We start from the raw sequence: 21,865 nt of genomic DNA on the forward strand, positions 1-21,865 counted from the left end.
CGAGAAGTTGGTAAAAATGACAGCTCCCCACCCCCGATAACCCCCAACCTGTTATAATACTGAATATTTTATGATTTGTCATAAAATGTAGTAACATTTTATAACAAAATTATTATAGAGGATTTTATTGGTAAATACTACAGGTTGATAAAAACTTTTCAATTCTGATTAATGTTATTATAAATAAATAGTTGTGAATAAGAAGTGTTGAAATTAATAATAAGCAATAAACTTATGTTAAAAAAATTTAAGAATTAGAAAAAATATTGAGGATATAATTGAAGTTTCTTTCTTTTTAAAATTGAATTCTTGCATCACATTTCCATATTATTTCACAAATATAGAATGATATATGTCATTATTTGAATTGGATATAGCACTTAAGCTGGAAAAAAAATTATAATTGAAGATATTATTCTGAAATTTGCTAAGTTTCAAGTAATATTTTAGCTCATTTTAATTATTCAATGATTAATTTTTATAATTAAAAATTGGAGTGGGACCTTAATTAGGATGGAACTTAGAGGCTAGTAGGAATTTCATATTATTTAATGCGCAAGTACGTATTTGATTTTGCCGATCGCATGTATACATAACTTGAATAAACATACAAAAAATATTTTAAACTTTAAAAATTCTTGATCACTAATTTATTGTCTTGTGAGTGATTTCTCTGTGTCAATATATTTACGTCGTTCATGCATAAAATTTAAAACTTTTTAAATACTTTTGACAAGGATGAAGTCAATGTAGTAGATATGAGTTTGGCCGAATCAATAATTTCGACTCAAATATTATATTTGTGTTAATATATATATATATAATTTATTTAGAACCCAATGAAAAAAATTATGAGTGAAAGTTTATATAATTAAAAATCTTGACTTTGCCTCTTAGATGAGATGCTAAAGTTAGGGCATACAATAAGATTCATGTTTGTTGGCCAGATTTGGGGTTAGTTAAGTTAGAGGGAAACATGTACAGGATTAATTAGATAGGATAATCTCCATATTATAAGGCATAGTATTACTAAAATAATCATATTGTAGCTTTATGATCTGAGCATTGATTAAAATAATTAGATATTAAAGATCGGGACATACAAGATTTGTTTTTTAGAGAGCAACAAGAAGAAATCCAGTATTCTAGGTTGAAATCGAGTCATAATGGTCATCACTCAAAATGTTTTGCACGGATTTCGAGGCAATCTTTAATTTTGATTATGCTGCTCATTTAATGAAAATTTGTAGGCCAAAGTACTCTTATCCATCACCTAATAATAATTTCTTGCAGCCATAAAGTTAGAGAACTTTGTTTAGTCCCGTATAAGTTTTACCTCTTACGACATAACTTTATGACGGTAACCAGCTTCAGTAGGTTATATGTATAACACAAAAAGAAACACTCAAACTTGACCTTAGTTGACAAGTAAGCACTTTAAGAGCGCAAATCTAGACACTTCAACTTGGTTTCAACTCTCAACTCTCAACTCTCAACTCTCAACTAACTAGACAACTCCAACTTTCCCACATTGTGTCTCGTGGACACCCAAGCATTGACGTAATACATAAATTTTGAAAAGTGTCTAGATGATCATTTGTAAGTTGGAGTGTCCAACTGACACAGTAAAGACAAGTTGAGATGTCTAAACAAGCATACACAAAGTCAAAGCGCTTACTTGCAACATCAGTGCACAGAACAGAAACTCGGATGAACAATATTAGTAGAGCCCTATACAATTGAGTAATGGCACAAAAGGCACCCTTCTGATGTAAATGATAATTGGGAAGAGCCTGCTGCCAATTCCAACAAAAGAGGACAAAGCCAATGTTCACCTTTTAACTCTAATGGATCTCTTTCTTCTCTTTTTTTTTTTGTTTTTTGGATGAAGTCTGAATAGATAGATCACTCAGTTGATTGATACAAATATCATCCAGGCATAAGAGAGTATGCACAACTAGGTTTATATCCTTTAGCCTGAATGAAACTGCTCGTGATGTGACAAAGTTCTGCAAAAGAGGGTATAGCAGCATTTCAGGTGAAAATGACCAAGGTAATAAAAGTGTTTATTAATAGTACCTATGTTGCTCGGACTCTTCAAAAATGTTGACGGGTGCGAGCCAGATCCTCCATCAATGGTGCATTTTTAGAGGATCTGATAGGGGTGAGGCAACATTTTTGGAGAGTCTGAGTAACATAGGATATTACGGAGTCATCCGACTGTCGTATTTGAGAAGGGCTTGGTTGGCAGTAGAACAATTCAATTTAGTCCCAGGTAAAATCAGAGCATCCAACACAAAGAACCAAAACAATGTAGTCAGCACAATTTAAAACAAAAAATATATTGGCATCACATGAACGAGTGCAAAACCAAAAAAAGAAAAGAAGACCTCTATACGCTTCTCATCTTTTCTCCCCCTTCCCTCCCCAAAATGGGGTTACGCTAGAAATTCAAGTGGGGGAAACAACTGCATTTCCAGTTCTTTTTTCCATCAAAAAAAAAAAAGTGAATAAAAATATATGTAGAAACGTGATATTGTCAAGAAAAGTATTTGCATAAAATATTAAAGGACAGAAGCTCAATTATAGGAGGACAAACTGCTAGGAAAGCATACCTGTATGCACATATTCCCTGAATCCTAACTTGCGATGCTTTGGTGAAAAAGATGAACTAGAAAGTACATGTTGAACAGATCCCTCAGCCTTGATGTACGAGCACATCCTTTATCACATTCCTGGCTTCACTACATAGTACATCTGAATCATTACCTTTTAAAGGCTTGTGGATGACAACTTTAACTGATCCTGGATGTACTCTACCCTCCAGCCCTGCTGGCATTATCCTGCCTGTTCCACTAATAGTAATTGGAACCACAGGCACTCCGGTTTTGGCAGCAACGCTAAAGGCACCTTTCTGCACCATCAGCAAGAAAAAAAACAAGAGCTAAACAGAAGACCAGTACACCTTTTACTAGGTTTATTTGCAATAAATTCATGTAATCACTGATCTGAAAAAAAGGATTACCAGAATATGGTACCATGAGTAGGGCTTTACGCTTAACAACTAACGCATCGAGGCATTCAAAATTACTTGCAACATTAACTACAGGTCTATACTCGGTTGTATTCAAAAGTTTTATTTGCCCACTATTACTTCTTGCAGTCTACAAGCTGAAATTCCAATACGAACACACCAGATGGAATAGGAGGGGGATAAAGACATATCTGAAGATAATATTTCTATTCTAACAAGAAGCTACTTTCTGAAAGCTTATGCTGTTTTCTTCAATTTTAGGGGGTGGACAGTGGGGGTGAGGTTGGGATGTGGGAGTAGATGGATGAGAGAGAGGGAACATAAGTTGTTTGGACATAGACCTTACCTTGAAAGGGCCTAACTTTCCATCTTTACTCCGAGTACCCTCGGGGAAGAAAAAGACGGATGCCCCCTTCTTGACTAAATCCATGCAACGCTTGAGACATTCCTGAATTCATAAAAGCTAATAAGAAAGTAGAAACATCAAACCTTTCAATAGGATCCAAACCCATTTTAAAAAATGATTGAATAGTTGACATACAATTTAATAACTTAAAAGATTCAGTATAGCTATGAGGATATTTGTCATTAATCACATCAAAGAAAAAAATACCAATTGACTTCTGCTGTCCATGCGCCTTAATGGAATCAGACCCATCAGATACATGGCCCATCCAATAATAGGAATTAGGAAAATTGCAGTCTTGCTGATGAACTTGAAGTTCCTCCCAAGAGTAAGTAATGTATATATGTCCAGAAAGCTCTGATGGTTGGACACATATACTGCAGGAGTATCTGGAGAAGGAAGATTCTCCAAGCCCTCAAACTCGACTCTATAAAATGGAGTAATGGTCAAGGTTGCCCATGTCCTGGCAACAAGATGGTGAGCCTTCCTATGGTATCGATCAAATAACAGTACAAAAGGATGTTGCACAAGCATGATCACGAACAAAAAGATGGCAGAGAAAGCACTGACAGCGTAAAAGCAAATCGCTCTTACTTTTGATCTCAACTCTAGTTCTGTAAAAGAGAAGATGTATCTCTGTAAAAGCGAGTCCAAGTGAATAAAAGAGATGGTAAAACAATTTTGAAATGAACCTGATAGTGGATAAGCAGCACCAGCTGAGCTGGTATTAGCAAGTTCGGACCTTGCAATAATGTGTCTCAATGATCTATGTTGTCTATAAAAGCTATTATTTCCAAAACTGCTATTATACTTCTTTTGTTGGGGGGAAGAGTGAAGGGAGACACATGCTACCCTACTTGTGCCAAAAGTTGAACTGCCTGGGACGGCGTCTGCAAGAACAAGCAAAATCAATTAAGAGATCACTAGCTGTTCAACCTCCAGCTTGACTGATACAGATAGCAAATAAAAACCAGGATAACTATTCAACATCAAATACAAAATATAGAACAAAGAGTCTATGGGGAAATCCCAATTGAATAATCCATCTACGAAAATCAGAACTCATTTTGAAAACCAATCAAGACGACAAAAGCAGAGTCAGTTTCTTCCAATGGTCTGAAAATAGAAGCGACCAAGCAAAAGAAAATTGATATCCGACCGAGGATATATGTCCAAGACTAGAACCAACTTTACTCGTCTTTTTTCTGATTAATAACCTTCCTTTTTTTCTCAAACCAAACAAGACAAAATTTTAAGGTGGTATTTGTTTCTGTTTTGCGAAAGACTAAGTTTGGATTTCTTTCCAGTTTTTGCAAAAACTATTTTATCTGATAGTTTTTCGCAAAAACAGGCAACCATGTTTGAAACTCTACACACTCAGTTTTTTAAATCTTGCAAAAACGAGTTCTGCAAATCTGAGTTTGGAAACTTCCAAATAAGTTACCTATTTTTGCAAAAACTCCATTACACAAATAAGTTTTGCAAAACCGCAGAGAAAAGATAATTCCAAACCCAAAGGCTCTCTCTTTCTCCACTTAAATGCACAAGGTTTGAAACTTGGCAAGTTATACCTCTACCTTTCTCCACTTAAATGCCAGACTATTACCTACCTCATTCACTATGGACTCTTTTCTTCAATAGTATATAAAATTTCCTGCATATGTGGTTGAAGGTTGGCACTAGCAGGACAGTCCAAGAATGTGATGCAAGTACAAATCAGCAAATTCACATCAAAATGCAGATTATTAATGAATCTGGTAGTTCATCCTTTTGGCTTGGCCGATCTCGTTTCTGTAAGATAACTAAGAGATTTCAAATTATTTCTGATCGTCTTCTTTAATTAGCAGGGTCATAAGCTTAACTGGGACCACTCTCCATGAACTACAGAAGTTGGGTCCTTTTCTATGACTAAAATACCAAAAGTAGGAGTGAACAATCTGACTAAGATCCAATTTCAGGCATAGTAGTTCTAGCATTACTAGGGGATGAGACATATATGAACCAAGAAATTCTATTTTGAATCTTCAGAAAGGGACTAGATGCTTTGTCTCGGAGTCACTTAGAATGATTAGGGCATCAACTAGATCAAATGGCCAAAAATAGCTTACACGGTACTTTATCTGTTATGCATTTTTATTTGTTCATGATGTAAAGTTACTCATTGAGATTCATTCTACAGGAAAACAATATTTGACTAAAAAGTACTTACAAAATTTTGTATTTCTCCAGACTGATTGCCTTAAAGACGAGCAACAGGAGTAGTTTCCATGGCCAGCAGTCAATTGCTGAAATGAATTGTCGATAATAAAGTCAATTAGAGCAGCAGAATGATATTCTCTAGATCATTTATAAAGTTCTACACCTCTCTTGTACTGGCACATTCAAATAAAACAGGAGACAGAAGTTACGCACAGAAAAGATTTATCTAGCTTTTGAATGAAAACAAATTGTCAAAGACATTGTCAACTAGTGCAGTCATAGTAAATTTGGTCAATTGATTTATTCTTTGCCCTTTACAGAGTCATGTGCAGAGGAATCTACCCAGCTTTCTGAAGAAATGGCAGCTATGATCTCGTAGGCAGCTTTATCATTACATCAAACAACTTTATCAAGATGTTCTCAAACATGGTAAAAGGACGGACAATGGTTGCTGGTAGAAGCGACATTGATGTACCATAAGGCTTATCTTCAACATTTTAAGCTTCAGAAAGGTCTCCAGAAACAACAATAAGAGAGGATACAACAGTTTTGTCTTCTTCTACAGATGTTGGAAGAAGTAGAAATACAGAAGGGGTGGGGAGGGTGCCAGATTCTGCAGAAGAAAAAGAGAGTTAAAGGAACACGGAGAGACTTGAAGAGCCTAATAGCTTGCATTTGTTTTGGAGAAGGCTTTAAGAGAAACAAAATGGATAATGCACAAAATCCTATTCCTAAACAATACATATTTCTCTTATACATCAATAATGCCAAATGATTCAGAAATCAAGCTCGGGCATGAAAGCCACTTGAGCAAACAGTTGCCAAAATCCCTGGGCAGCCATAGTAGCAATGCCGCAGTTTACGTATTTAAGTATTTTACAAATTATAAGATAACATGTTGGCAATTCTGCAGCTTCTGGATTTTACAAGTATAAGATCACATGTTAACATTCCATAAAGCCTACACAAAATTCCTTTTTATTTTCCTTTCTTTTTCTCCAAGTATGTGAACTGGAAAGAAGGAAGCCACAGGAAATTAGTTGGATTCAACATGAGTGATGCAGTAAAATAAAATGAGTAGCTAATATCACTGCACTCCCTTTTGTTTCACAAAAATGATGAATATCATTTGCGGAAAATGATTGTAGTCACCATAAACAAAATAACATTATAGCCAGGGACAACAACAGTGTGTATTCTAAACTTGGATATGAACACAAAGAAATGACTTTCTCCTGAAACCACAATTTCACGCCTACTGGTGATGGGCCTTGAACATATTTTTTCCTCTATTAGAAATTAGCTTTTCCACATTCCTTTTTGTGTTGCCAAGCATCATCCCCTTGTTCATAATTAGATGCATTTTAAACATGTTAGTACCTTAAAAAAGAAAAGAACTAGAATGACACACTTTTACAAAAAAATAAATTCTTCAAGAAGCTAATTTAGGTTCAGTGACGCGCTCCCCCCCCCCCCCACCCCTCCCCCAAACCCTCCATAAATGAATAACCGAGACTGATTCAAGAGTCCTGGACAGAAAGGAGGGGACAGAGACGGAGCCTCCTTCTTGCCTTTCAGCAACACTCTTATTAACAGCAGAAGCCAAGTACCACGATATTGCTGGACATTAGTAGATTACACCTTTTCACTATTGTATTGATCTAGTGAACAGAGTCATACAATTTTTTTCATATACAGGACGTAAATTACACCAGAGAATAAACAACTTTAACATAATATTAAAGAACATGTGCAGTAGCCTTGCCCTCAAAGCATCTCTAGTTCCTTTCTTCCCATGTCATCTCACAACCACAACCTGGATTGCTTCCAAATGTTCCTCAGTCATTTTCTGCAGTTTCAGCCCATCCAGCACCAAAAAAAACTCCTTCACAGCATTTGTATCACTACTGCACCCCAAAAACGTTTAGAAATAGTAATTGTCCAGGACCATTCAGAAATAGATGTTTGCTGTCCTCAACTTCCTATGCATCACAACTACATGAACCAGTTTAGTATAAATATAATAGAAGTACATCTCTGCTCTGGCAATCTTCCAAATTAGCCACATTTATTTGGAGCAATGTGCTCGAATGGTGTCTCTCTACCTCCACGAGGTAGGGCTAAGGTCTAAATACACTCTACCGTCCCAGAGCCCCACTTGTGGGATTTCACTGGGTATGTTATTGTATGTGCTCGAATGGTGTAATGAGTTTCTTCATTTAATCTATGTCATCTATCTCTTACACCCCTCTCACTATCACTCCCTTCTACACGCAGAAAACATCTCTTGTGCTTCTACATACACAATTCAGCCATTTAATTAACAAGTTCCAGTTCTAATAATTCTTCAATTACTAACACTCATATTAAAACTATATGTACTACACCATAGATCCGACCAATTGGAAAGTTGAATTCAACATGGTCAGAATTAAATGCCTTTATCACATCTTGTCACACATGCAATAGTTGTTGTCAACAAAAGCGATATTCCAACCTTTAGCATGTTGGCTCCCAATTCTTTCCTTTTTTTTCTTTTTTGGATTATGAAATTTATAGCAGTCAAAACTAATAATTGAGGAAAATTAGCTTCTCACAAAGAAGGGCCGTATGTGTATGCTTAACATACTGATTGCTGATCAGCGAAGAATGCAGCCATGCAGAACAAAATCATAATAGCATCACTTCGCTAGTAAGTGAAGCTTCGTTCAAGAAGGAGAATGAAATTCTAGCTTCCAATAGTATCCAAGCTGCTATCATGGATTTGGGAGCTTGCCAACATCCTTCAAGAAATTAAGGAACCTTAAGTTATCAACTCAGGAAGACTTGAAGGGCTATAGTATGCTTAAGGGAGGTGCAAACGGAGAGGACGAAAGTTCTCACTAAGAACAAGAAATAGCGAAGACACAAACCTACTTTATTTCCATTTTCAAGCTAGAGTAAACTTTAACGCTTCAGCTGATAACAAGTAAAATGACTCTTCTTTGATGTTCTACCAACAGAGTTCCATGTATATTTCGTCAATCACTATTCAACTCCCCATACATTGGTTCAATTGACTGCTTAAGATTCTGACCTTTTTCATCAATATAGTACTAGCTATCATCATGACACTTCCTAGACTATGCTCATTTTACTTCCTTTTCACTGTAAGCAATTCTTCCATCACAACAATTCCCATCAATATCGTGTATGTCCATAACCTCTACATTCATCCAATGCGGGCTTGCCCAAGTGGCAACACTAAGCTGATGTCCTTGAGGCATTAGGTCCTATGCTTTTGAAGTTCTATCCCTATTAGAGATCCATATGCAAGTACACAATATGAAGAACTTGTAGTACTTTTCATTTTTTGGTTTTATTTTGCATAACCTGAGAAGAATTTAAACGGGAACCTATTGGTGAGGATCATGTAGCCGACCCAACTTGTTTGTGACTGAGGAGTTATTATTGTTGTATAAATTCTTTCCTTCCATGCATAACATTGCTAAAGCATATAATTCATTGATTGAACCTATTTTGAAAGAGTAGCATATATATATATTCATTGATTGAACCTATTTTCCTCCAAACGGACTACTAGTCTCATCGGCTTTCTTCTCTCTCACACACAGTCCTTTTCCTGTATTTGGCTTACTTACCAAATACCAATTCAATGTAGAACAGTGAATAATCCAAATCGCCAGCAGCTACACAGTTCAACATTTCAAATAAATATCAAACAAATAAAACTGGTATCGGCAACACTACAGATGTTCGCAACCCTAACTCAATGCTTTCTTCTTATTAATAATTCACTCAAAACAACAGAATTTCAAAAACTAACTAAATTCACAAAATTAAAACACAGAACACTGCCAAAACTAAGTCATTGCTCTATCAATAAGCTCAGACAAAATCAACACAAACAATCAGACGGAATTAGAAAATTACTGGATGCATAGATGGCGATAGCGACAGCGATAACTTTCCTTCCTTCTTCCCTAAAAAAACAAAATCAAATCACAATGTGGATTAGAAAATGCTTCAAATGATTTTACAACTCATTTACGCATCACACGAGCTATTATGAATACGAAAAATCAGACAAACATAGGAAAAACATAAAAATAGAGAGATAATTACAGAAATGGAGCGGAGGCGATTGAAAAAAGTGAAAATTGTTGAATTTTGAGTGATAACAGACTTCCATAGTCTTCGTCGGAATCTTCGTCGGAGTCGGAGTTAAACGTCGAGCATCGGAGGAGCTACTGATTGAGAATCGGAAAATGAGCGGCGGTTGTTATAGAGAGGAGAACACCTCGGGGATAGTGATTTTGGAATTTGGACATAGCGTTGGCGTTTGTGATTATGCAATTGGATTAGTATATTCTAATTCCTGTCTCTTTCTAAAATAAGTGTCATCTCGATAAAAATCGTATTCATTAAAAAGTTATTAATAAATATAATAATTTACTAAATTATTTTTATGTGATAAAAATTGAAATTTACTAAGAGATAGAATCAAAATATATAGCTCTTTCTTTTTATTTATGAGCCATTATTTGATTTGGTACGTTATTTAAAAAGAATAAATATTTAAATTTGTAATTTAAAATAATTTTTAAATATTTATGTTGTTGTAAGTCATTTTATTAAGGATAAAATAAGAATTTTGAAGTTAATTTCTAATTATAATAAAATTACTTTCTTTTGAAAATGAACTAAAAAACAGGAGTGTCACGTAAAATGAAACATTTTTGTTTTGAATAACTAAGGTGACACTTATCTTATGCTAACAATTGTACAACCACCAAAGATTAGAGTAGGATTCTTCATATTTATGTGCGTCTTCAAGCCATTTTTAACATGATAAATATAATAAATTGAGTCTCATTCATAATCATGTCGATATAATTTTTAATATCTTTATGGTTATTCCGACGAATTATTAGTTTGATATCGATTGTCAAGCTTATCTAGCTTTTAAATATTTTTAACATTGTGTCATATTGAGTGTTTTGGACTAAGCGCACATATATCCCCAAAAGGACTAAGAGTGCACCTTATGTGTAGCTTTTAAGTTGTTTCAAATAAACTTTATCTCTTATAAGTTAAGTTTCTTGCTTTTTTAGTATTTTTTTTATTTTATTTTATTTTTTAAAAAAAAAAAAAAGAAAAAAAAATAAAAATATATATATATATATATATATTTATAATTGGTTATTCTATAATATTTCATATAACTTGTTTAACACAATACGATTCAAAAAATATTTTGATATATTATATTATATACATTTTAAATTTAAAATCATAAAATTCAACAAAAATGCTTTAACCAAACTTTATGCCAACACCATTCAATTTACTATCTCTGCCATTTTGTAGCACTTACATTAAAGAAAATCAAAATTGTAAGTCAAATTCTAATGGTAAATATCATTTATTTTTTAGTATATACTACATACACTATTATAAATCGTGACATATGCACGATACACCAAGCAATTATATATCGCCTTGTATTTTAAAGAAAGAAAAAAAACACATGCACGTGACTAACCAAAAGAAATTTGTAACATAAAAGTAAAAACAATTGAATACGTAACACCAATGGAATTACGTATCAACAAACCTAATTTAAGTATGCTGATAATGTAAAAATTTATGATTACACTATTAGTGTATATAATTAGTTACGAGGACGAGTGTGTTCTGGATTAGAAGTTCCTGTAACGACTCTAGCAACATCCATGGCACTCGCCTCGGGCTTTTTCTTGGAATACAAGGTCAAATAAGCGATCGACATTACTATGGCAAGGCCGCCAACGACGGCTTTAGCCGGACAAAATGGCATCTTACGTGTTTGGTTGAGCACTTCTGTGTTCATGTTAGCTGGTGAAGGCAATTTTGGTGACGTTTGGTTTCCTGTGGTCGCGGCTGTCGCGGCCATGGAAACTTGTTGCCCCATTGACGGTGGTGGTGCCGCCATACCGGGCGCCCTAATGGAGGTGTGTGGCTGCCCTGGTGGTGGCGCCGCCCTTACTCCGGCATACTTCATGTTTTTTTGTCCAACCATATTTTTTGTTTTGAGTAAGTTTTCTAAATAATTATTTTTTTTATTGTTGAAATTAAAAGTGATATTTTTTAGTGACTTTTGGATGTGTTTTTTTAGGAGTATAAATAGTGGAAATGTGAAAAGTTTGACAAATGTTTAATGGATTGGATTTGTTAGGTTGAATTCTTTGTGAGAGCATTAAAATAGGATTTGTTGAAGACTTTTGGCTTAACCTTTTTCATAGTACTCTAAGTGGTTTTCAATAAAGAAAGACTCCTCAAAAATAGAAAGAAAATGAGAGGCCAACTAAAATATAATGTAACAAAAAATATATATTGTATAGTTATGAAAGTTGTATACTTATTAATTAGTCCTATAGTTATTGTAAAAACTAACTTCATTAATTAGTTATTGCTATAAAAATTAAAGTTGTGTTTGGAGTTTAGACGTTGAGAATTTTTTTTTTTAAAAACTAGTTCTAGTTGCAAGAGAGACAAATACATACGAATTCACATGAATATATAGTGTATCTGAGACAAATTACATTTAATTTTGACCATATATATCTGAATATTTATATATGTATCTGAGAACCAAACTCTAGCACGAAATAATAATTTCAACAACTCACTGAAAGACACGTAATTAGACCCTAAACTACAGGCCCATTGGACACTATAATTTCAGGCCCATTAAAAGGCAAGAACGTTATCCAGTAATACTAGTCTGTATTCTTCTTCTTCGTGGAGTTTCAAAGCTCCACAAAATTTTTGGCTTCAATTTGAGCTTTGCCTATTCCGATGAAATATTCATCCAAGTGATTTAAGGTGAAATCCAAAACTTCCCATAATGCAATTTTCAATTTTAGTTTTTTTTCATTTTTGTTGTATTTTACTTTGGTTTAGCACCATTTTTTGGAGCTATAATTTAATTGGGATATGAATATTTTTGGGCTGATTTTGAGGCATTTGGATAAATTTAGCTTGTGGGGTTTTGTTATCTTGATTGAAATTCAGTTTAACATGGAAAAAAAAAAAAATCTTGAAGAGGGAAAGTTCATTTTGTGTATTAAAATGTATAGATTTCAGTTGCTCCCTTTTCCTACCTGTGCTATCACCATCTACTTAACTAGGTGTGTTTTAATATATAGATGGTGATAGTTGGATGTGAAACTCGCAAAGAAAGTGTTAGTTCAGGTGTGATTTTGACCATTATCTCTATTTTTATAATTAGTGCTCTCTATCTGCTACCTATTGCATGGTTTGTTAGGGGGTTATGAGTTATCTATAATTGAGTAGTTTACTATTTTAATTTGCCTTGAGTTGTTGAAGCTTGTATTCTGCTTTAAGGGAGCATTATGACTTAGCTCATGTTTGTTTAGGGGGCTAGATTTTATTTCATTCAATCTCTCCCTTTTACAAATTAAATTGTGGCTAGCTCGAGTTGGTTCAAGTTTAATTCAGACAAATTTTGAGGATTTGCATTGATAATCGTAAGTTATACTAGGATTAAAAGTTAGACGTGAATGTTGATATGTCATAGTACATAAGCTATACTTATGTAAACTTCTATAGTTATCCAAGTCAAGTTTATTATATGAACGGAAATGGTATGACACAAACGCAAAACATGTTATTTCCAAAAGCAAGTGTGATTTGTCTCTATGCCTGCACCTAACAAGAATTTGATGTGAGCCTAACTAGCTTTCTGGTTGCAGAATGGATTGCGTCTGTCTGCACTCTCAACTCACTACCACAGTTTTGGTGCATTGCAAAGGGAGAAGTCAACCGCCTAAATTCAGAATTTTGAGATGCAATCCCCAGCTGAATTTAAGTTCACTCGATTCTTTGAAGGTTTGCCAATTCTAACTTGCATTATATTGCTTAGTAATAAACTATTATTTCACATTATTACCACTGAATAGATAGTGAGGATTCATGTAACCGACCCCAACTAGCTTGGGATTGAGGTGGAGTTGGGATTAAAGAGCTGTTTGTTTTTCTAGTGGCAATGTTTTAATTTGGAATTTTCTTTTAATGCTATGTCCCGGAAAACAGTGCGAGTACATGTCTGAAAGACTTATCAGCCCCGTACATCATTTTTGTTTTAAAAAATTGATTCTTATCCTAGTACATACATTGAAGTGGCTAATTTTCTAATTCCAGGCGCCCCAACCTACTCTGAAGGGGAGGGGGGAATAGAAAGGTCCTTCCAAGATCTAGGGTGAGTAGGTGTAATAAAATAGAATGAAACACCTTTCTTTTATACAACAAAGCAAAATGAGGTTGTAATGTAATGGAGGTGATTAGGCTGTAGTTAAGCTCTGTATTGACGTTAAATTCATCATATTTGAGAGATTACCACGTTGTCCTTATCTATAAATTGTTGCCTAGTTCACTATGATAACATACTATTTTATCCCATTATATTTTAGATTGAAGTATCTTTTTTTTAATTGTTTAGGTAAATATTTACCACCATGATATCAGCTTTGTTTGTGAAATCACTGAAATGTATCTATTAGTGCTTGTGAAGTGTTTCTAATTCTCATATCTTATGCTTTTGGTTCAAGATTATTCGAGCTAGATACTTAAGTTTGTTCGAGATAGAAACAATTTTCTTTTTTTACATCAGAACAGACATTGTACTAGCTCCTTATGTTCATAGTTTTGTGGTTTGGAAGTCATGAGTCAACCATAATAGGTACAGTGTGGTGATCAAAAGATAACTTTGGCTATGATCCGTAAATGATGTATAGTGCTTTAGCTATTATGTGTGTTCCTATCCTGCTTTAGCTGTCATGTAACTCTAGCGGGTGATATTGATAATCGATCCCTCACTTGGATCTTTTTTCCTTTTCTTTCATATAACTAGCCTGTTGGTGAACCATTGGTTTATGTCAAATCATGAGTCTTTTCTTCTGCAATTAGAGGGTAAAAGGATTTGCTTATGAGTTGATATACTCTATCCTTTTCTTATTTTTGAAATAAAACTCGTGTCTGATCCTGTTTGCAGCAAACTTGCAGTGGGGTGGCACTTGAATTGAAGCTTAGAAGGCCGTCAGAGAAGTTATGTCCTGTCCAAACTGCTGGTATTAGATGTGATCATCCACAAAATGCAGATTTGCCTCGTTACTATTCAAGAAAAGAAAAGAAGCCCTTCCCAATACCTATTGTGGAGCTACGGAGAGCTGCCAGGGATAGAATGAAAAATCGACTACCTAAAAGACGTGTGCCTCCACCTAAGATCGGATTAGTTATCAAAAGTCTAGTTCCTGCTGCGTACAATGTGTTCAACGCACGAATGACAGTGATTAACAATCTCAAGCGGCTCTTGAAAGTAGTAACTGTTAATGGCTGCAAGTAATTCTCTTCCTGATCTTGACTTATTAGTATATGATTAGTGTTTCAAAAGGCACTAGGCTTCAAGGCAATTCTTTCCAGTGCCCTAAGCTTTTAATTAGGAAACTGCAAATCGTTGTTCTTGAATCTGTATGAAGTGCTTCCAGAAGTTCTAGTTCGTATTCAGCAATAATTCAAAGAAGTGTGACACAGTTAACATCTTGTGCCAATTTCGCAGGTGGTGTAATGAAATCCATGTGGGACCTGTTGGGCATCCGCTCAAGTCATGTAGAGGATCACAAGCTTCGCAACGTAAAGGACATCACGAGTGGGGAAAGGCAGTTCTTGAAGACATAATAGTGCCACTTGAATCCTACCATCTATACGATCGCCTAGGGAAACGTATTACACACGAGGAGAGATTTTCTATCCCTCGAATCCCTGCAATAGTGGAGCTTTGTATCCAAGCAGGCGTTGATTTACCTGAATATCCTACAAAAAGGAGAAGAAAGCCAATCATATGGACCGGAAAAAAAGAATTTGTTGATGCAGATGAAAGCGAATTGCCTGATCCCGAACCAGAATCTCCAAAACCTCCAATTCTAGCCGAGATACCCGATCCAGAGGTAGAACCACCATCAAGCACTGAAGAAACGATATTGCTAGCTGAAGAAACACTCGTAGCGTGGGAAAAAATGAGGGCCGGAGCCAATAAGCTGATAAAGATGTATCCAGTAAGAGTTTGTGGATACTGTCCAGAAGTTCATGTTGGTCCAAGTGGACACAAAGCACAAAACTGTGGAGCTCACAAGCATCAACAACGAAACGGGCAACATGGTTGGCAGACAGCAGTGCTAGACGACTTAATACCACCAAGATACGTGTGGCATGTACCCGATGTAGCTCAACCGTTGCAACGAGAGCTTCGGAGCTTCTATGGACAAGCTCCTGCAGTGGTAGAAATATGTGTACAGGCTGGTGCTGAAGTCCCTGACCAATATAAGCCAACTATGAGGTTTGATGTGGGGATTCCTAACAGTATCAAAGAAGCAGAAATGGTTGTTTGATTGATAGTGGTTGGAATGTATAAGAGCAATGATGTAATGTATTTATCCTAAAGATTGAAAACCAACTATATGAAGGAAAATAGCAAGTTCCAAATTCCGTCTCGATAAGACATGTATTTCTATTACTCTGAAATTCATAAATATAGTAGTTAAAGGTAGGGTTACCATTATCCTTTTTTATAGTGGCGAATCTTGTATGTGTTCCTAATCAAAGGAACTTGTCCATTTTCGAGGTTAGTACTTGAGGTATAGTAAGTTTATTCGTACCCTTTAACACCAGCTTTGAATCCAACCAATACGATAAATAGAAGTACAAAGTTAAAATGATCGCTAACAAATTAGGACATTACTTATTGATTTGATATAAATATCGAGTTTTTTTTAATGAGTTACTTTGGACATCTCCCTTTTGGTAGAGATATATATGAGGAATGGCTGGTTGTGATGATTTTTACTATTTATTATTATTATTATTGGTACGAAGCAAAAAATGATTGTTTGATATTAGTTGTGAAGAACATGACTAAAACATGAATTTAATTAAACTATAAACATACAACTTTTGAAAAATTAAATAGAGAAGAAAATGCATTCAAAGGACGTGAGCTAGTGGTCGATTCACGGTTATAAAAAGAAAAAAAGATTCCGTTGCCGGGACTTGAACCCGGGTCTCTCGGGTGAGAGCCGAGTATCCTAACCAACTAGACTACAACGGATTTACGTTCTTGAATTAACCTAAAACTTATTTATTACAATAGTAGTCATGTATGTAGTCCAAACAAAAAATTGAATCAGCTGGCAAAAACGCAACGGAATAAAGGTCAAATATACCCTTTTACCATTAAAAAATAGTTTAAATATATCTATCGTAATATTTTTAGTCTAAATATATCATCATTGTTATACTTTTGGTCCAAATATAAATCTCCTAATATACTTAAACACAAATTTACCCTTAATTTTGACGAAATGACATGTGGCAAGTTCAAAATCAAATGATCCTCTTCTAATTTTAATACCCAATTCATTTAGAAACCCACAATGTTGTAATGAAAAGTTCAGACAAATTACATTAAAATAAAACTTTTTATAAGATGTATAGATTGTTATTTGTCTCCAAAGGTGTTCAATAATAGTCAACGTTCAAAATTTTAAGTCAGTTAATGCGAAATATCATCAAACACGCCATCAATTTGTAGTTAAGGCTTGACAATTAAACACTTTTCGTCATAGTAATATATAAGGTAAATAATCCAAAATATTTTCTTTATATATATATATATATATATATATATTAAATCTTGAATCTCCAATAAACTTTCTAGCTTCGCAACTCGCTAGCAGGGATTTCTAAAAGAAAAAAGTGCAAGAATATCCCATTTATTTTTCCCATTGGGTTGAGGAGATTCAAAAACTAGTATAAATATAAACAATAAATTATTTTTACCTTCGTACATATTCATAATTTTTTAATAAATAGATTCAAATGAATCTATCCCATTGAACTTAGCTCTACAACTATTTTCTCCCTCGACATATACAAATACTAGGTAACTCCATCTACCGAGACGTGAAATGATAAGAAATTTTGTTTGAAGGACACTTTCTTTGCCTAAAGGACTATAGGACGTAGACCATTTAAGTCATCGTGATTTATTAAAATATGCAATCAAATTGTTACAAGTCTAATTTCTTAGTACAACATACACAGTATAATCACACAAAGTAGAGCCTACAAAGGATAGAATATGCGCAGACCTTACCCCTATAGCTCAAGAAAACAAGCCTAATTTCTTAATACATCGACAACATACCTAGTAAAGTCCCACAGAGAGTCCAAGGAGGGTAGAGTATATAAAAACCTTACCCCTACCCCAAATAGGTTAGTTTCCGATAAATCCTCTGCTTAAAAAAAAGCTTGATTTCTTAGTACAACAACACACATAATGTAGTCCTATAAAGTGGAGTCTAGAGACGGTAAAGTGTACACAAACTTTACTCCTATCTCAGAAGTAAAGAGGTTGTTCCCGATAGAGCCTCGGTCTCAAAGAAACAAGCTTTATTTCTTCATGAAAAACAATAAACAATCCAAAGAAGAAATGGATGCAGGCAGGTTATGCAAAACATAAAAGCAGCAGTATTTTTTATAAATAAAAGTAGGATTTTCACTTCAACTGTGCTGTCAAAAGCTCAAAGCCAATACTTTCTCTAGCCATAGCAGCAGTTTTCTTTCTTTTGTTTTCAACAGTGCAAATAACAGAGATTATAATCTAGTGATATCAAAGTACCACATTAGGTTATAATAATGTCTTATAGCTTTGGCAGTGATTTTATGATGTCGCGGCACAACTAATTCTTGGTACCAATATCCTTAATGGCATTAATCTGCTCTTCGCCCATCGCAGACATAACAGACACCACAAGATCCTTTCCTTCCTGGAACCCATCTTTAACCTACGTAAGGTAAAACAAAAAAAGCTCAGCCACTGGGAGTGCCTTTGATAGTGTACGATAAGATATAGTTGTAAGAAAAATGACTTGCGCCGGTAAGTTCAAGAAGTCATTATTCCCTTTGATACTGTACGATAAGATATTAGGAACGTTCTTTCCCGTGTTGTCCAAAGTTACCTGCTTCAGCAGACTTTCATCGGTGGGAAGCCGGAGGTCATCCTTGGTGTTTCCACTTTCAGTAAGAAGGGAGACCTAAGAAAACAAAACGAACAAATTGCCACAAGAAAGAATCAGCCAAAGAAACCTCTAGCTTTGAAAACAGAACTTCAAGGGATAGGAACATGGCAAAAAAAAATATTGCCTCACTTTGATATTCAAGTTATTTTCTACTATCACTTGCCTGCCATTAATCAATATGATCTTACTAACACCTAAAAAAGTATCATTTCGTAATTTCTTCTTTGCACACACTAACATAATGTGATATCAACCAGTTTCACCATACCATTTTGAGCTTAAGAAAATGATGAAGATTGAAGTTTTCATTGTGAAAAAAACGATTAACCAAAAGGCTAACCAAATGAAGACCTATGTTGCTCGGACTTCCAAAAGTAGTGCGGCGAGAGTCTGAGCAACATAGATGAAGCCTATAAAATACTTTTGACGTACTACAATATATGTTATAGAAACTTAGTTAAGGTCTCTGTTTATTTTGCTGACATAATTCGCAATAAATAACTTAATTGGTGGCTTTCAAGAAAACGAAGCATTTGTGTGTCTATGCATATGAGTGTGTGTGTATTACAAGGAAGAAAGGAATAGAACCCACCATAGACGCATCATTTGGATTACGCTCAAAATAAAAACTGAACCTTATGCAAAAACAAGTGGATTAAAAACTCAAGAAATCTCAGTCGTTGATATTCATCTAAACCGGTCTGCCATAAAATCTCAGTCATAAAAAACAATGTGGTTGTGTTTAGTTTTTCTCTTTTAGCTCCAGGTAGAGAAGAGTGACTGTTCCACTTCACATAAGTGGTAAAAGAAAACTTACAAAACCATCTTCAGAGATGTCAATCAGCTGATAGTCGGTACGGTTGACATGTGGCACCTGAGAAAAACATGTACAAAACAGAAAAAATGAAACTTCCATTGCTGGTAAACCAAGCATACAACAGTAGAAACAAAAAGACGGCAAAGAAACACTTCATTACGTCACAATTGTGAGAGGATGGAACGATATCTTCGAGTTTCTTTCCATTGAAAATGTCAATTGCCACAAAGTGACATTTAGCATGTCCGTGCTTTCCAGTTTTTGAAGTGGAGACCTCAACAACCTGCACAAGATTATCATAATAAAACTCAAGAACCTTCTTTGAAGAGCCATGCATCCAAAACTAGACCAGTAAATGAATATACAAGGTTGCAACGAAAAGAATAAAAACAAAATTACAAATAACTCAAGACTTGTTAATACTGCTATACTATCTTGTTAGTCTTTTTTCATGAACTTTAAACCCTGAATATCTTCCGTAATTAGACCACTCAGCTTGTATATTGCCGGAAGCTCCATTATCACCTAGGAGCATGAGAAATATTGAGATATTATATCCTCTTTGACAACCTTCTCCAGACAATGCGAGGCAGTTCCAAGTTCAGGCAAAGCCATGATTAATTATTAGGATGGTATTTGAATGAACAAATGATATATATACATTACAAAGAGTCATCGGACAGAGAAAGTTTATTATCTTGAGAGCAAGGGATTCAATGTGTTCAGCAGATAATAAATTTGAGTTTCGATCAACTGCCTTGCTCCACTTGGCTATATCCAGCCCTGGAAATGCCAAGACTCCCTTGAAAAAATTGTCCCTTTTTCTTAAAAAAGTTTTAAATCTAGTCAATTAGCTTAAAGACACCCTTTTTCTTCTACCAGTAAATAGATCTAACAATCAACAAAAGGACGATCCAGAAGAAACTCTGACCAATCAGATGCAGAAAACATCACAGGCTGGCAGAGGCAGAGTCCCATACTGGATTCATCTGAACTAGTATTCCCTTTGCGATGATAAATTTATGTGAAAAAATCTATGAAATTTGCAACAAATAGTAGATATGAATCCATAACTAAGAATCTTCAAGGTTGAACTCATAAAACTTAAATCCTGGATCCGCCTCTTCACAGGCACAAATATATGAAATAGAAGGGGCCAAACAGGTTCATCAAGATCTGACTTTTACACACCCCTAATTCATAAAACCCCATAAAGAGATTCATAAAATATGAACTGCTAGCAAGGTGAAAGATTGTAGCATACAAAAAAGACAGGCAAAAGGACTCAGCAAAATCTGATTTTTACACACACCCAATTCATAGAACCCCATAAAGATTCATAAAATATGAACTACTAGCAAGGTGAAATCATAAAACCAAAAAACCTTGCAGGGACGGCTTCGATTTTCTAAACTGGACAAGTTAAAGTAGACATCATTTTTAAGTAGAGTGAACAGGTAAAAGTAGACGGATTATTACAAGTTTATTTTACTAAAATCTATGGCCAAACAGGTGCAAACTCCATAAACTCCATGCCTGGTCAAACACCAATCACATAAATTAGAAACTTAGGGAGTAATAACACTAATCAATCACCAATACAAGTTCAGATTTGCAGCTTAATAAAATAAGCACACCATTTTTCTTCAATCAGCAAATACATCTAAAAAAATCAAACTGTAATAAGATCCAGAATGAAAATCTGACCAATCAGATTCAGAAAAAAAAGCAGGCAAAAGGGTTCATCAAGATCTGATTTTTACACACACCCAATTCATAACCATTAAGATTCATAAAATATGAACTACTAGCAAGGTGAAACTTTTTAATACACAAACAAAAACAGACAAAAGGGTTCATCAAGATCTGATTTTAACACACACTCAATTCATAAAAACACATAAAGATTCATAAAATATGAACTACTAGCAAAGTGAAACTTTTTTATACAACAAAACAAGCAAAAGGGTTCATCAAGATCTGATTTTTACACACACCCAATTCATAAAAAATCATAAATATGAACTACTAGCAAGAAAAAAGACCTTGCAGGGACGGCCTTTGATAACGATGTAACCATTCTTACGGATGGTTCCAGCTTGCTGTGGGTAAGTTTTTGAGGCACCAGCATCTGCCTTTGACTCAAAATGGTGTTCTTCGTCCGACATGCTTCTCTCTCTAGGATTCCCTTTCTCTCTCTTTCTGGGATTCTTCTGCTATCTGGGGGAAAGAGCAAAAAGGACTAACACAAAATTTGAGGACCCAAACACAAC

The 21,865-nt window shown here is 34.9% G+C and overlaps 3 protein-coding genes and 1 non-coding gene across 5 annotated transcripts; 1 reads left to right on the plus strand and 3 right to left on the minus strand.

Moving 5' to 3' along the window:
* Positions 1-1,572: 1,572 nt before the first annotated feature.
* Positions 1,573-9,973, minus strand: LOC125877026 (1-acyl-sn-glycerol-3-phosphate acyltransferase BAT2, chloroplastic). Its single transcript, XM_049558331.1, has 8 exons — positions 9,765-9,973; positions 9,573-9,622; positions 5,650-5,725; positions 4,133-4,330; positions 3,648-4,054; positions 3,381-3,482; positions 2,616-2,914; positions 1,573-2,009 (listed from the first exon to the last, which is right to left on the minus strand). Exons 1-7 carry the CDS (start codon positions 9,829-9,831, stop codon positions 2,699-2,701), a joined length of 1,116 nt encoding a protein of 371 aa, XP_049414288.1. The 5' UTR covers positions 9,832-9,973; the 3' UTR covers positions 1,573-2,009; positions 2,616-2,698.
* Positions 9,974-12,381: 2,408 nt separating this feature from the next.
* Positions 12,382-16,245, plus strand: LOC125875575 (APO protein 2, chloroplastic). 2 transcript variants are annotated; one of them, XM_049556560.1, is made up of 4 exons: positions 12,382-12,506; positions 13,397-13,532; positions 14,695-15,041; positions 15,259-16,245. In XM_049556560.1, exons 2-4 carry the CDS (start codon positions 13,398-13,400, stop codon positions 16,085-16,087), a joined length of 1,311 nt encoding a protein of 436 aa, XP_049412517.1. In that variant the 5' UTR covers positions 12,382-12,506; position 13,397; the 3' UTR covers positions 16,088-16,245. The 2 variants fall into 2 exon arrangements, with proteins under 2 accessions (XP_049412517.1, XP_049412518.1); XM_049556561.1 differs by having other exon boundaries at positions 12,407-12,506; positions 13,383-13,532.
* Positions 16,246-16,730: 485 nt separating this feature from the next.
* TRNAE-CUC (transfer RNA glutamic acid (anticodon CUC)) lies at positions 16,731-16,803 on the minus strand. Its single transcript has one exon. It is a non-coding gene; the product is annotated as a tRNA-Glu (tRNA).
* Positions 16,804-18,256: 1,453 nt separating this feature from the next.
* LOC125875576 (eukaryotic translation initiation factor 5A-3) lies at positions 18,257-21,865 on the minus strand. The gene is made up of 5 exons (XM_049556562.1): positions 21,638-21,865; positions 19,753-19,875; positions 19,593-19,649; positions 18,716-18,790; positions 18,257-18,541 (listed from the first exon to the last, which is right to left on the minus strand). The coding sequence occupies exons 1-5, from the start codon at positions 21,758-21,760 to the stop codon at positions 18,437-18,439; spliced, it is 483 nt and encodes a 160-aa protein (XP_049412519.1). The 5' UTR covers positions 21,761-21,865; the 3' UTR covers positions 18,257-18,436.

This window comes from Solanum stenotomum, chromosome 9 (genome assembly GCF_019186545.1).
Source record: "Solanum stenotomum isolate F172 chromosome 9, ASM1918654v1, whole genome shotgun sequence".
Lineage (NCBI taxonomy): Eukaryota > Viridiplantae > Streptophyta > Magnoliopsida > Solanales > Solanaceae > Solanum > Solanum stenotomum.